General features: G+C 49.7%; 1 protein-coding gene across 3 annotated transcripts in view; it reads left to right on the top strand.

Moving 5' to 3' along the window:
* Positions 1–16435, top strand: part of ZFHX3 (zinc finger homeobox 3) — a 247003-nt gene that overhangs the window by 190290 nt on the left and 40278 nt on the right. For all 3 annotated transcript variants that reach the window (XM_045987319.1, XM_045987318.1, XM_045987320.1), the window contains exon 5: positions 8017–8124. In XM_045987319.1, the coding sequence (XP_045843275.1) occupies positions 8017–8124 (108 nt within the window). The remainder of the gene's footprint in view (positions 1–8016; positions 8125–16435) is intronic.

Raw genomic sequence — 16435 nt, 5'->3', positions numbered from 1 at the left:
AGATGGACCAAGTGGCCTTGCCCGGGAGAGAGAAGATGGCAGGACCCATCCTCCCTGCCCAATAGCAGCAGTTTGCCCTGGGAGCGGCGGCGTTCTGTGCTGTTCACTTGGGAGGGCAGCGCCAGGGGGGGACGTTTTCCCCGGGAGGCCTCCATAGGCCGTGGCCGCTTTGGATCAACTCGTAAGTTGCTCCCTCTTGTCAATGCTCAAGGCAGAGGTGAAGCTGAGCACAAAGCAAAGGGAGAGACTCCTCCCGCCAGACCTCCTCCCTATCCCTCGCACACCACCCCCCACCGCCCCATCCCCCACTCCCACCCCCGCCCCAGGCTCGGGTTCTGGTTGGGGCAGACCTTGCCTCACCCAGGAGGGGCTGCAAACTGCAGGCTGAGGCACGCCCGGCCTTCCCAGGCTCCCTCCTGCCACATGAGCCCCATTTTTCTTGTTTCTATAAACAGTGGCACGATCTTCAAATATACAAAAGCATAAATGGTCTCTATTCTGCAATTATTCATTTTAATAATACCCGCAGTTGCCTTCGGCGTGTTGATTCTCGAAGTCTGGTGCCAAAAGGCAGGGTCACGGGGGCGGGGGCCAGGAAACAAGGTCAGGGTGGAGGCAGCGAGGAGGCTGAGGTCCTTCAGCTCTGGGTTTTCCCGCAGAGCTTTTCCCAAAGGCCCTCTCTGAGGGCTGGCAGGCCTCCACCACCTTTCAGGCTCTCCACTCACCTTTTCAGGCTGGCGTTCAGAAATGCCAGGCACTGTGGCCCCAGGTGTATTTGGTAAATGAACACCCCGTGGTCAGAAGACGTCTCGTGGTAAAATGATCCCTTAAAGGATCTCCGTGCAGGAGAGCTCATCCTGGAGGACGAGAGTGTGTCTCCAGCCAAGCGCGACCCCCACTTCCTCTGCTGCTCCCGTCCCCTTCTCTCTCAGAGGACTGAAATCCACATGTAGAAACATCACCTTCGACAAGGCAGTTTTGTTTAAAACAACTAGTTAGCACCTTGGCCACATTATTTTTTGAAAAGTGACCAGGGTGGGAAAATTATCCGCTGCGGCCCCGGGCCAGACCCTCTGGGCTGTTCTCCACAGCTGATAGAGAAGGGGCCTCGGCTGGCTGGCCTGGCCTGGCACAGAGCTTAGGTTGGTAAGAAAATGAACAGAGCTGACGACCAGAACCCATCTGGAGGGGAGGCCTCCCTCTGCCTCCCCCTTGCTCTGTCCCCTAGATCCCAAGCAAGAGAGGGACTTTGGAGAGAGAGGCCTGGGCAAGCAGGATTGCAGGGGGCCAGCTTGCCCGTCATCTCTGTGTGTCCTCATGTCTGTTGGGAAAGAGATGGTAGTCTTATCCCGAGAAGGTGGGAGAATATTACACTTGTAATGAATTAAATGAGTGCTCCAGACTTGAAGCCTTGGAGCCCCTGCCTGCTTCACGCTGCCCCCCACCCCCCAACCAGCCCTCATCCTTTACTTCTTAAGGTTTCCTGCATGGACTGGGATGGCTGGATTTCAGAATGTTCCCCTGGCCAGTGTCAGTTCAGTTTCCCCGGCCCTTTGTCTTGTGATTTGGCATTTCCCATGATTAATCTCTACCCTGTTAAGATGTAGAAAGTAGAATGGACCAGTTTTGCCTGCAATTAAAAGTAATATTCAGGTGATTCGCACAAGGAACTTTTGGGGGGAGAGTTTAAGTTTCCTGTTACGTGTGTCAGCATGAAAACATATAGTCACCTTCACCAAGATGCAAAGGATAAGGTGTGTTAAGAGAACTTACACATTTGTGGTAAGTCAGCCCACCTTCATTTAAGGGACAATTTCTGGGACTGCAGTATGGTCCACCAGAAAACCTACTTGCTCGAAACTGTGTCGTACGCAGTCTCCAGCCGCATGGCCTGAGCTGACAGGAGACCCCATTGGAATAAAACCCTGGAGGGAATGTTTGAGAAAATGTGTTTGGGGATGTGGCAGAGTGGATTATCACATCCTGGATCTGGGGGTTACTGTGCAGTTGGGAAGAAGCCCAGGGCACGTGGAGAGTCTTCCACTGGTCGGCCCCGTGGTCACCATTCAGTGAAATCAGGCTTACCAAAATGTCTTGGAGGGAGAACATAGTCGGTCACATAGTTGGTCACAAGCATCCTACCATCCTCCTCTTCCTCCCTGGCTTGGAGAGGGAAGATGAGACTAGGGTTGGAGAGCCGGGAGCCGCAGGGTTGCCTGCCCGTCAGCATTGTCGCCGTATCCCGCTACAAGTTTCTGTCGTAGCAGAATTTTAACACGCCGGATCTTATTAGAAGCAAGTGGTCTCAACCTTCACAGTCATTTTTTATAGGGTAGCATTGGATTTGGCCTGTTATTTGCAAAATAAAGCATGCGTATTCCGTAGAAGTAGTACAGCTCTGAGAGGTTTCCTGTGGATAACTCAAGTCCACAGGATCGGGCACACGTTCCACCCTTGTTTTCCAGTTACGCCAACCACCATCTCAAAAGGACGGCGCACTGGCCACAGTGTCCTCTGCTGAATCTGTAGCTTCAGAGCGCAGCCCCTGCCCACGACTTAAAGGAACATCCTAGAGTCCCACCTGCTACCCACCCTGAGACACCGGCGTCAGTGGCCGCCACCTTCCGTGGTACTCCTGATGGTCCTACTGTTGTAGGCCTTTTTCGCTGGCTTCTGTGGTTGTCCTTGGTTAATTAGGTTGAAAATGGAGAACGGAAAAGCTTTAACCCTATCTTCAAAGTAGGCAGATTGGTTATTTTGTTTTTCAAAGAAGAGGTCCTATATACAATTAAAACTTGTTTCTGGTAAACCTCATTCCAGGAAAGATGAGCTTTTAACAAAAGGCTTTTGACAGCTGCAGGCTATTTCATTTTTTTTAATGCCGAATGAAAAATCAATACATTTTTCTGGGTTATACATATTCAGAACAGGCCTGATATTTCCATTAGAATGGAAAGTGGGTGTCTGTGCACATCTCGCCTGTCAGAGCTGCACCACCGCATTTTCCAAGCCACTGCTAAATATTTCAAACCTGATTTGATTGTGGTTCATGACAGCTAATGTTTCTCAGCTCTTGAGCCTGCCGACAGGCGAACGTACTTTATTTCGCCCCCACCCTCAAACATGGCTCACCCCAAAGGAAAAAGAAAGAATAATTTCATTCTTCAGGGATCCTGGATCGTTGTAGTATTTAAGTAACATGATCGCCTGTGAGCCTGGGGTACAGACACCCTGATTCTTAGGAGAATTTCCAAATTTCTGTCACATCGAGGCACTCCTGGGACTTTATCGGGTTTGGGGGAAGGTTTGAATTGATCCGCGTCATCCTGTGAAGAGTCAGGAACAGAGGGACTCATCGTAGTCATTGACGACTGACTTCCCTTCCTACAAGTCTGAGAGTGGTTTGTGAAGGACCCCCCGATGGGCGTGGCCCGGGCCCTAGGTACTGAGGGAGCAGGACTGGGTCCCCCCTCCCCCCGCAGGTCTTCTTGGGGGAACACACTGGTGGGGGGCGGGATGACTGCAGTGGCGGTGAGCGCCGACTTGACCATGACACCACCTCTGTTCTCACTTCTGCCCGGGGCTCCGCTCGTACACCGGTTTCCAGGTTGTTCATGAAATTGTTGCAAATCACCACAGGGCTGCCAGTTGGCACGCTCCCCTCCTTCGGGAGCAGATCTCACCGCACGCTGGGGATTTAGGCCGTCCCCCTCGCCAGCATGCTAAGCATAAGGTAGGTTCAGAGAACAGTTTGCATTTGTGGTGAACAAAACCACCCTGACTGAAGGGAAATTTTCCGTAGCTGTGGTATCATCACCTCAGAAACCTAAGGTGCCCTAGGAACCCTGCCCTTTTAGAATATATTTGCCACAATTCTTCCACCCGAGGGCTGTGCACTCAGCCAGGAGACAGGCGTGAGGAGGCTGGGTTTGGCCCGAGTGCTAGTAAGTGCTGTCTGGGAGAAGCAGTTGTAAAAAGGAGACAGGGATGGAAAGAGATTTTTTCAAGACCTGCAGCCACTGTTTTGTGTGTGTGGAAGTCGAAGGCAGAAGGGGTATCAGGAAGACCTCACAGTTATTCAAGATTTGCTGCTGGTTCTCTAGCCCTTCAGCAGGAAAATGCATTCAAATAGAAGGGGTGCCCTCATTTGAGGGCCACCGCGGGGTGTACCCATCAAAGTCACCTTTTGCCGTAGGGGTGGTTGTGGTCTCTGGAGCCTTCTAAAAAGCTGACCTTCTTACCTGCTTGTGCTGGTCCTGCTGCCCCCTGCCAGGCACAGGCAGGGCGTAGGGAGCAGAGATGACTGCCTCATCCTGGTCCTGGCTTTGCCCTTGAGAAAACATTCCTGGTGTGTTTTGCTTGGTTCTGAGATAGTATTAAACTCCTGGGGAAAAGATGGTTTTGGTTTGTCTATTCCAGCCTTAAAAGTGGCGCAGTCGCTGCTGTGTGTCTTAGGGAAGGGAAGCGACTTCGTCAACTGGGGGAAAGACAGGATTTTCCACATAAAACCGGATCGTCGGTCCATTGAGTCTTTACTTGTTCCCACTGTCAGTAGCCGATATTATTTAGGGGGGAAAAAATCGACTTCCATAATGACCCCCAGCCAGTTGCCGCTGACTTCAGGGGTAGAAAATGCAATCTGTGATCTGGGAGAAATTGCCCAACCCCCTCCTTGCTTGATCAGCTCATGGGTGTCAAATATACATTCCTAAAGGGAAGAAAGCCTAGATAACCAGCCCCAGGAGGTCGGAGTGTGGATGCCTTTGCTCCCCGGGTCCCCACGTGGTTCCAGTGCAGGGAGACCAGGCCCTTCCTTGGGTGCTCGAAGCCTGGGTCTTCGTGAGTGGGCGTTTCTTTAGGTTTGGGGGACCAACAAAACATACCCTGCCCGCAAAGCATTGTTGATCTGAGCCGTCCAGACAAATTCATAGTTTGTATCTCTGTTTTTTCATCATTTCTCTACCTTTATGGTATTCAGAGCTCAGTTTTCTGGTTACTGTCAGCCTGGGCTTTCATCCATTTTAAAGAGCTATTTTTCCTCTTGCTGTTGATGATGATGGTATAAAGACAGATGGTGTAACTGCTTATGAATGTCCTATTTTATTTCCCCAGGACCAGACAGTTCACTTGAAGACGTATATTATTTCCACATGCTCAGGTTGGGCGGCCCAGACAGTGTCTGCTTCCTGCAGCTAGCTGCCCTTCCAGGCCTCGCCATGCAGAGGGCGACACCTGTAGGTCAAAGGTGGAACTGCAGGGAAGTGCCTGCTCAGCCGATGGGACCGGGCTTTTAGTTGGGGGTGAGGACTCTGACCCCCTTGTAAGGAAGGCCGTCCAGGAGTTTCTTGATCATTTCTCCCTCCACCAACCATATAACAGCCTTTCGGTGAATGAGTGACAAATGATAACGTTAAACCTAGGAACCGAAAAAGAAAAGGATTTGATATTTAAGTCTTAAAAATAAGAGAGGGGAGAAACCAAAAAGTTCCTGAATTCACCTCTGTCCTCTGCCCTCTCCTTGGAACTGAGCTGCCTTCACTTTTCTACCTGTAGTAGGGCAGGGAGGGAAGAAAGCAGAGAACCCACGAGGCTCGTCGGGCGAGGGCTCCGGGAATAGTCACAAAGCACCATGCTGTTTCCTTGCTCGTCGTATCCACAATGTGCTTACTCTTCACTCTCTGTATCTTCTGAATACGATTTGTTGGGAAAGGCTCAGAGGACCGGGGTGCGTGCCAGAGCGACCTGACCTCTTCACTCTGTGCTCCGATGGCTGTGGCCCACATGCTGTGGAGGAGAGCGGTGCTGGCCTTGGAGGAGTCCTCCCCGCGGGTCAGTCCCTTCCCTCCTCTGCAGAGCAGCCCCTCAGACACCGTTCAGCACATCAGGGTCTTGTCTGTTTTGTAAGTGTCAGATTGTCTCCATCTAAGGTGACTCCGTGTGTGTGTGTGTGTGTGTGTGTGTGTGTGTGTGTGTGTGTGTGGTGGAGAGGAGAGGCCATTTCAGCCATCTCTGTATAATCAAATCCAATTAATACCTACCTCGCTATGGAGAGTTTGAGTCACACCATGGACTGGGACAAAGGCCTGTATTTTAAGTTCTAGCTCCTTTGCGTAGACCCAGTTTAATACTGATGGACTGAATTCTGGTATCACGTTCAACGATGGATTTTATAATTACGGTGTTGAACAGTTTTATCAGAAGTGTAAAAAATGTGCATTGAACACCCTGCCCGGACGTAACGAAGATCGAGTATGCGTCACACTGTGTGACTTGGTTGTTATTCTCGACTAACACTTGTATAGAACATTTTTTTTTCTCTACTTGACGGTGTATAGTGTTAATATGGCACTGTATGTCAGATTGACTTCAAACCGTGGTTGCCTGAGTTTTCTCTGAATGAGGTGCGTATGGGAGACTTGCTGTTCACTTTACTACGCAGTAAGACAAAAGGGAACTACACAGAGTAGACGTGGAGGCCTCTTACGTGGGGATGAAAATAAGCACTCTTTGATTTCGTCTGGTTCCTGTGACTGCCTCACAAATCCTCTCTTGGTGGGAATGAAGAAAGAATGTCCCCTGACGCCAAGTTCGATTTTCTAGTCCTTGGACTTCCATTGTCTTTTTGGGGAAAAATTTAGGAAAAATCAGACACTAAATAGATACTTTCTTCCTCAAGTGTTTTATAAACCCTCTGAGATCATTTTACTCTGAACTGCTTTTACTTCCTTTGTGTGATGACATTTAGAAGCTATTTTCAGCAGGGTTGGGAAGGATGACACCTTGAAACATCGAAAGGCAGGGTGGTGGCTCCAGAGACCAGAGGGTGACATTGGTCAGAGCCCCAAGGCCAGCACCGGGTCCTTGTGTATCCGGGCTGGTGGCAGCCGCAGGCGATGGACGTGGGCATCCAGGTTCTCATCCCAGGAAGCTATGCTCTTCAAAGTCTGCGGATAATGTCGTCATGAAGCCACCTCGGTTAGCCTGTCTTACTCATTTATTTAACCCATCCTTAATGAGTGTTTTGGATGATGATCAAGAGGGCCAGAGAGCAGGAGAGAAATGTTTCACCTCCTTTCCTTCAGCATCTGTAGCGTATCTTAGCCTCTGCCTTTCCACTTGGGCAGGTCGTGTTTTACTTCAGGAGTAGGCTCGTGTTGGAAGTGACCATTCTTCTGTCTTCACCCAAAGCATTATGTGTTGAGCTGGAGAGAATTTCCGTTGGAAACTGGAAATTTGGAAATTTTCAATTTCCAATGACTAGTTTTAAACCAGGGTTCGGTAAAGAGTGGACTGACTTCAAAAGGAAAATATATGGTTCTCTGGCACAGTTTTCCCTTTCTCTGCAAATCTAGCTTCTCGCCACTGACACCTGGCATGCCTACAGATGTTGTTTGTACAGATGTTGTTTGTTTTCTAGAACTCTTCACATTAATGAAATCCTATCACTGATATTCTGTGATCCTTGAGACTGTGAGCGACTGTTAAAAAACAAACACACAAAAAACCAACAACACCTCCGGTCACCGTCTGCCACGTGCGCCCACACTGCCAGGCCTCTGAAGGGTCAGCAACAGGGTCTGGTCTGGGCCCGGTCCAGGACGTGCTGGGGTTGGGGCTAGGCAGGAGCCGACATGGGGCTCCTTTTTTGCATTTTTCAAGTGCAAAACACTTGCATGCAACTTCAGGAATTTAGATGGGAGTTCTTTCTTCAGCAAGATTGGCTTTCCAATATTAAAAGCTCCAATGAGGCATTCAGAATCCATCTGGAAATACCTCACGTCCACACGTCTCGAGCGAGTCAGTCTCATCCCAGTTAGCAGGGACGGGAAGGCCCCGCGGCTTCCCTAGACCTCGGCGCAGCCGAAGTAAAGTCAGCCTTTCAGGGACCCGGAGGGGGGGACAGTCACTGGCATCTGTGTGCTGTGGTCGTCGGTAATTCTTTGGAGCAGGAGCCAGGAGTCCTTCATCTTCTGTCCCACTTCTGATCTTTGACGTTTTGTTTTTCTTCTCTTTCAGAAGAAGCCGTGGAAGATGTTGAAGGCCCCAGTGACGCGGCTGCTGACCCAGAGGAGCTCACTAAAGACCAGGAGGGGGGAGTTGAGAAGGACCAGAGCAAGTGGACAGGTAGCATGCATGCGGCCCCCAGACCCCTGACATGTCTCCCCTGGGACCCTGAGGCCGGCCGATCAGAGAGCACATGTATCCTTCACGTACTTAGAAAGACTGTTGTTGGTTCTGTGCAGCAGGGAAAAGGATTTGGTTTTTTTTTTTTTTTTTTTTAAGGACTTTATTTATTCATTAGAAAGATGGAGAGAGAAGACAATTAGGCAGAGCAGCAGGCGGAGGGAAAGGGAGAAGCAGGCTCCCTGCTGAGCAGGGAGCCCAACGTGGGACTCAGTCCCAGGACACTGGGATCATGACCTGAGCCAAAGGCAGCCGCTTAACCGACTGAGCCACTCAGATGCCCGGATTTGGGTTTTTTGAGTGGTCTGCTTCATTCTCCTTCTTTTAGGTTATTTTCAAGAATTTTTAAAGCATTTCCTAAAATGGCCCCTAGACCAGCTTGTTTATGGAGCATCCAGGTGTCTAGCTCTGTGCCAAGGGCTTCTGTGTTTTCCACGTTTCTTCCGTGGCTCCTCCTTGCGTGCGTTGCCCTTGATGCGACTCTCGCTCCAGTGACAGTCAGGTCGTCTGCCCCCACCCCCCGCTTCCAGGCCCAGTGGAGGGGCTTGCCCTGTACCCCTTGATTGGGGTCACCCCGGCATCTCCAAGGCATCTGCAGTGAAGGGTGGGCTTCATGCCACATGTCGTGTGTCCTGCCTGGCCCCCAGGGCGAGTACCCGCACCCTGAAGGGCTCCCAGAGAGGGGCAGACAGGGCAGCAGGTAGAGGGACATGTTAACAAAAGCAGAAGTCGTTGAAGTCAGGGAAGGAAGTGCTGCTTCTGGAAAACTTGGTGTTGTGAGAAGGGGAATAGCCACCTCTTGTGATGATAGGGTTGCTGTATCAGAGGAAAGAAGAGCCGAGGTTGAGAAGAAAAGTTGAGGTTGTGTTGAGGAGGAGCAAAGTTGCTTCTGAGAAGACTTCTCGGGACAGGGAAGTCTCCCAGAAACCTCCGCAATTATTAGAGGAAATGATATGACAAGCAACAGAAATTATTTTATTTGGTCAACCTAATTCTTACGGCCTCCCATTATTAATATTGTAATACTTGTGTTTTTTCAAGAAAATATTTACCTTATAGAGTCTGTATTGGTTGGGCCTTTGTTACTTTTCCAGGCACGACTGTTCTTAAATCATGTTCAGTGTTGGCCTTCACTATTTAAACAAGATACAGAATCTTGGAGAGAGGCCAGGGGAGAGCAATGAAAATCACTGAAGGCTGAGAAATATTGCCTCTGAAAAGAGGCTGAAGAAATTGAGGCTATTCAGTCTGTAAAAGAGAAATTTGAGAGGCAGCTTAACAGCTTCCAAATTTCAGGAGGGATGGGGCGGAGTAGGCAAGGCGTCTGTTCGGTGTTTCCTGGGACACAGAGACAGGGTGTCCCCACAGCCGGGTGAACGAAACTGTCCCCTTTCTAACTGTGGTGGCCAGAGGTCCACACTTGAGAGACACTCAGGGATGGGGGGGGCCAAGCACCCCGGGAAGGGAAGCAAAGGCAGGCTGAGAGGCAGGAAGCAGATGTCTCTCCTCAGAGGCCTTCATCATGGGAGGATCGCGCTGTTGTTGCTTGACACTGACCGAGATCCAGCTTTCTGCCCTACTGTCAACGCGACATGGATACAGAACTGCAGACAGAGGTCACACGGGCACGAGGATTTCACACACCCCGTTAGAAGACCAAGTAACCTTCTAGGCCATCTGTCCTTTGTTTTCAGAGTTTGGGTCTCTGGGTTCTGCTCCCGGCCCTGCCACTTCCTAGTTATGTGACTTCACATCTCTGGGCCTCTGTTTCTCACCAGAGGTGGGGATTAAAAATAGTACCTTTCAGAGGATCCCTGTGACGATTATTTCAATATGAGACTCTGAGAGCAGTGCCTGGCCTACAGGAGGCTCTGTATTAGCAAGGTTTTTATTGTGTTGTTTCAATCATTTGGTTAAATAAGATGAGGAAAACTAGTAGCAGTTTTTCTTCGGGTCCTTTCCTGTGAAGGTGAAACTGTCGCCGGGCAACCTGTGGCTTCAAGGAATTCTGAGAAGTGGAGGGGGAGCAGCACGTAAGAACCTACTGGATCGTGCCGCAGCTTGTGTGGGGCGTTGCCTGCACTGTGTGCGCGAAGGACACCGAGTCAGTGACACGACGCGACAGCCATTTGCGAAATTCCTCCTGTGCGCCAGACCCTGTACTGGGCCCCTCTCCTGGGTCCTCTCGTTCTCGAATCAGTTCAGGGCAAGCCTTCCCGAGGGTGGTTCAACTAAACGGCCTTCCGGGTGTTTCGAATTCAGTGGGCGTGTGTCCTCGCAAGAGCCGGCGGACATGCCAGGCCACCAGGAGCCCCGAAAACGAGCATCTTTAATAAAGCCCCATTTTCTCATTTGTCCATTCGTTCTTTCAAGCAGCAGGCTGTACCTTGTCTCCAGAAGACGGAGAAGACAGAGACCGTGGAGGAGTGACTCAGAGGTGCCCCTTACCAGTCCCGTAGTAGTAAGAGAAAAGGGAAAATTCTTCCCTGACTCCTGCGAACGGTCCTCTTTTGACCTGAAGCATAATTTTGTCTATGTTGTCTGAGTGTGTAATGACAGGCTTTATTAAGGTACTTGAGACGTTTTGATCTTGGAATCGATACAGGTAGCAGCAGCCTCTTCGCAGCTTTCTTTGGGATCCTTACTCTTTTATAAACAACAACAACAACAAAAAAAACACACAAAAAAATTACATTTGTTCCATTTATGCCCTAAATTGAGCTGTTCCTATCTGATTAAATGTGATGGGGAGTGCTTCCTCCCAGCAAATAAATAAATAGTGATTTCACAATTTGTACTGTTGATTAGTGGCCGCTCATGGTGCAGATTAATAATATTTCAAATGAGCCTGGATAATTGGCATTTTCTCAGCTATTGATTATGTAGTTTGGGGTTTGTGCCGGAATGGATAATCTTCACTAAAAATTTTTAGTCATTTATTTTTACATTGGAAGGGGACTCCGGGTGTCCTTTCTGGTGTCCGTGGGCCACCCTCTCTGGGCTTCTTTTATTGTAGGTGTTAGGTCTCGGACCTCAAGCGACAGCAAGGCAGGCAGGACCATGGTTTGAATCTTAGTAGTGTCCACCCCATGGTCAGAGACTGGGTTGCTACCTCGTGCAGGGCGCTGGGCAGAGTTCCACCAATCACAGGTTCTATGAGGTGACAGGCCTTGCTTTGAGGGACGTAGCAGTCCCCTGGGCTTTGGGGAAGAGCTGTCATCCTCAGGACGGCGTGATTATAGTTCAGTGCTGTCCCACGGACCTCCCTGGGCTGATGGAGAGGTTTCGCCGCTACCCTATGCGGTTATCCAGTAGCCACTAGCCACGGTGGCTCTTAAGCCCTTGATGTGTGGCCAGTACCCCTGAAGAACAGAATTTTCTATTTTATTTCATTGTAATTAGTTGAAATGTAGCTCTTTAAATCTGGACAGTGCAGCTCTGGATACTCAGGGGGAGCAACGCTGCCCCTGAAAGGATGCATCCCTGCTCTGCTACCTTCCCGGTTCTTACTAAGGCTATGCTGTGCTCTACCTGGGTGCCAGGCACTGTTCTCGTGCACCATGCCCGGTCCTTCCCAGCAGGCATGCCAGGAATGGTGCACAGGTGCACCTCTATAGCCCTTGAGTTGGCCCCGGGGGGGGCAGGAGGAGGGGGGCAGGTGTGCTAGGAGCCGCTAAAGCTGGGGTCAGTTGGCTTCATCTGCCCATACTCACTTGCCATCGTATTCTGTGAGCGCCACGATGGGAAAGAGAGTTGGGAAGCTCTGCTTTACCCATGTTATTTCACTGGGTTCCTGCCCCTCTGTGAGACAGATGCTGTAGGCAGCACCCCGCACCCCCGGGCCCTGCCACTGTGCAGAGAAGTAAACTGAGCCTGGGACAGCTGAGCTTGGGCAGGTTGCCAAAAGGCACTCAGCAAGGTCAGATTTGCAGACCAGCCCTGCTGCTTAGGATGGAACCTGCGCTCATACCGGGCCAGTGTCTCGTGTCTCTCCAGGAATGGGATTTTTTTCCGCAGAATCATTCAATCTGGCTTTCGTCTCCATTCGGAGTGTGGAGAGGAGCATTCTCCCAGAGTTGTACAGCAGTGACAGTAACGTGACAGCCAGCTAGATGGACACAGATGAGGGGACTGTCCACCACGAGGATACCTCGTAGTCAGTCCATGCCTTGCTCCATCTGAAAGCAGATTGGTGAAGTGGACCACTCAGTGAGTGGCGTGGGCCTCTTGGAGCTTTGGGCATCTCATCTGTAAAACATGGACGGGTGACTCCCACCACCGCCCCCTGGGCTCCATGATGGCAGTGGGTGGCCCGTGGTAAACCCTTCAGAGGTCCCATCTATTCAGGGAGAGCGTGATGTACTCTTGTGGGCCAACAGAGGGTGCAGGAAGGTTCTTTGAAGCTAAGTCTCTTTCCTAATGCACAGCAGTTTCCACCATCCAACTTTGTGGTTTTTCTCTTGTGAAACATGAAAATGATCCCTTGTTCTCTTTTAGCAGCGTGGATTTAAAAGTGTGTGTTCTAGATTGAAGAGGCCCCAGTGTCGGCAACTGAACAATAATTAATGCAGTGATTATCCAATCAACCGTTAATTGCTATAAATTAAGTGATATACAATTAATGTGATGCTTTATCACCAATAATTAGGGGGAAAAATTGAACTCTTGGCAAAGAATCATAGCAAGATGGTTATTTAAATCCTGTAGCCACCATGGTTTCCAGCCACAGAGCACTAAACTGGGTCTAGTTAACCTAATTTGAGACAAGATGACCAGGGGGTGTCGGTGCTTTCAAACACAAAGATGGGGCCGCACCAACATGATAATGCTTCAGAGCTCCCTCACTGATGTCCGTGCCTGTATTTTTGGAAAATTTTGAGTCAGAATTAAGAGTTTGAGTGTTGTTTTTCTAGGGGAATGGCCCGAAGGGGTTTTATTTTATTAATTTTTTTTTTTTTTAAACCCACGGTGCTCACCTAACACCAAGCAATTAGTGCAGTGGAGCGTCCCTGATTTGAATCTATGGAAGACTGCTATTAGAGGAGGTATTAACGGGCCGGCAAGGTCTGGGCGGCTGTGTGGGGAAAAGTGTGTTTATGGAATATGGTGCTGGCAGGCATGATTTCAATCGGGTTTGACATGTTTAACATAAATGTATAGTGTACGGCTCTTGCGGCATATGAATAATTCCTGCAGACCCACTGCCTTTCTAATTACTGAGGTTGAAAAAAAGCAGGTCAGGCACATCCTGGTGGAAATCCATTACCAGCCCTCCCCCTCTTCTCCCTGTTGTTTACAGCTTCATATAAATAAGGATGCCAGCGGATGGGAACTTAGTGCCTACAGTGTCACCTGCGGACAGAGAATGGAAAGGGGCTGAAAAAATACCCTTCGCCCCCCGCCCCCCCAAATTGAGTCCATTAAGGCAAAAGACAGTGTCGGTGGAGCGGGAGCTTTCTGGCTTTGGAGAAGCGTTGGCCTGCTAGGAGTCAGAAGCCCCTGGGCTCGAGGCCTGGTGAGATGAGCCACATGGCCTTAGGTCTGTGGTCCTCAGTTTGAAAATCTGTAGAATGGTAGGTTTGGACTAAGTAGGTTCTTGCAGTTTCTGGAATTCCTTAAAAAAATGTGATTGGGGGAGGAAGAGCTGTACAGGAGCATCTCGGAGAAGAATAATTTCTAAGGTTGGAATGCTGGTCGCTTGCCAGGATCTCCCTAGTCTCCCACCAGCTGAGATGGCGTGTAGGTCAGGAGCTGCACCAAGGGTTCGAACGGGCCCCTTCGGCTTTCTCCGTGACAGTGGGACAGTCCCAGGCCGCCTTTCTTGGTGGGGCATCAGAGCTGCCCACACTCTCACTTGGTCCCGTGTGACCGGGTGCTTTGCGATGCTGTCAGAGCCCCATGTCATGAGGACAGCGGGGGCGGAGCTCCTGGCGATTGATGGGGCCGCCTTTGAGTTGCTGCGCATCCCAGCTCTTCTCTGGCTAGCTACCAGGCTCTCCACCACCACCACCTCCACACCTCTGTAGAAATCACCTCAGCCTGAGTCTGTGTCCTTCTGGCACTGGGTTCCATTTTTCGACCTCACCCAAAAGTAGATTTGTCTTTGCAGTAGGGCGTGTGCGAGGGAATGCTGGGAGCCTGGCTCGCATGGCTCCTTTGTGGTTCGCATTCCTGCCAACGGAAACCGTTTTCGGTTTTACGTTTCACACACGGATGGGAATTGTGCAGCTCTGTGGGCTTTTCCAGAGTCCTCCGTTCCCCTCCCCCACCTCCATTCCCCACCCTCCTCTTTTTCCAGGCCTCTTTCAGTAGAACTTGGCTGTTTAAAGTGACTGCAGGCAGAATTCTGCCTCACAATTGGAAACAAACCATTCAAGCTATTTTTATGTTGGGAAGCAAAAATAGACATAGGGTGTGGTGTATATCTGCACTCGCCTGAATTCCAGTAATTCAGAGGTCTTGGCTTTGGGAATTTATATTGTAAATTGGAAGAGAGGGAAAGGGACCACATCAGTTGAGCAAATATTTTTGCATGCAGTAACAAAATTAGCGGAGATAATCTAAGGCAGATACAGGATATGCAAAAAAGTAAGGAACCCACTTTCTAGAAGGCACAGCAGATGTAATCACGTAATTGTGGTAGTGTAATGAGCCTGCTCATCAAGGTATAGAGAGAGGGCAGTGGAAATGTAGATTAAGGAGCAAATCATTTTTCATTGCTGTAGAAGATACCTTACAGATTTGCATAGTACTCCTGCAAGGGGCCATGTGAATCTGCCTTTGTTTCAGTCCGAGCTGTTGTGCTGACGGGAGAAGCACTTCTGTCGTTAGAATCATGATCATGATTTTAAAAAAACAAAACAAAACAAAACTCACCATAGTGACGTTCTCAGGGATATCTGAGCAATTTTCATTAGGCTGTCACATTCTTCCTGGCCCAGTGTTCTCTCTGTCTTGCAGACTAGAGAAGTATGACCCGTAGATGGTGAACACCTGGGTGCCAGATTGGTGCTCAAACCTCAGTTTGCCTTGCGGGTCATAAGGGATATATCCCCCACATCATAAAGCTGAAAAACCAGAACATGGTAGCTCTCTCTTATTATGTGAAGACTGGAGGAGAAGACTTGACAATCCTGTTTCTCTAGCTGTCAGAGAGGATTGTGACTCTTTATGATTTGAACTTTGTGGCATTCATTCATTTTTGTTTGTTTGCTTAATAAGACTTCCCTTTTTTAGAGCAGTTTTAAGTTTACAGTAGAACTGACAGGGAGGTACAGAGATTTCCCATATACCCTTTGCGCCCACAGAGTCATACATACATACCCCCCCCAATAATCAACATCGCTCACCAGAATGGCACTTTTTTTTTAACCAGTGATGAACCACTGACACCTTAGAAATCACCCAGAGTCATAGTTTATCTTAGGATTCAGTCGTAGTATTATACGTGCTGTGGGTTTGAATAAAAGTATACTGACATATATCCATCATTATATCGCGTTATGTATTTCCACTGTCCTCAAAGTCTTCCGAGATCTGCCTCTTCATCTCCTCTCAACGTGGCATCCGTTCTTTTCTGTAATCTCTAGCACTTAGCGAGTGCCTGATACCATTTGAATGTTTCATTAACAACCGGTTTGGTGAAATAACGTGACCATCATCATTTTCAAATCCAAGTCATTCTGCTTCCTGCTTTTTAGATGGCAACCCTGTGGGTCAGCACGATTGCTCCATGTTAATATGGGGAAATGACAAATGTAAGGTATCTGTGCTTCTTTAAAAACCAGGCGTCTCATGGACCGGTATCTTTTCCCGAGATACTGCTAAAAATGATCCCACAGCAAGCAGTGTTTAAGCCCTCGCTCTGTGCTGATCTCTGTGGTAGGCTTTGTATGCCCGCTGTCTTGCCAGCGTCACAGAAACCCTAGGAGCAGACACCGTGATCCCACTGACAGATGAGGGAACTACCAGCTCAGCGTAGTCAGGTCCCGTGCTGGAGGTCATACAGCCAGGCTGGGAGCCAGTGCGTGGTCAGCGCTGCAAACCGCTGCGCTTTGTCACCTAGCGAGGGGGACTGAGGCCTTTGTATAAAGGGAACTCGGCCCTAGGAAAACAGCCGGGGGGAAACATGGGTTCTGGGGGAGGCCCCGAGGGTGTACTGAAGCCCCAGCGCCACCCCACAGGTGGCTTTCCCAGCCCTTCGGAATGCTCTGAGCCAGCCACACCTGGGACTCGGGGGATATGGAGGAAA

The sequence above is a fragment of the Meles meles genome, chromosome 19, assembly GCF_922984935.1.
Source record: "Meles meles chromosome 19, mMelMel3.1 paternal haplotype, whole genome shotgun sequence".
NCBI classification, from domain to species: domain Eukaryota; kingdom Metazoa; phylum Chordata; class Mammalia; order Carnivora; family Mustelidae; genus Meles; species Meles meles.
The sequence above is the reverse complement of the archived record's forward strand: the minus strand, read 5'-3'. Positions and strand labels throughout refer to the sequence as shown.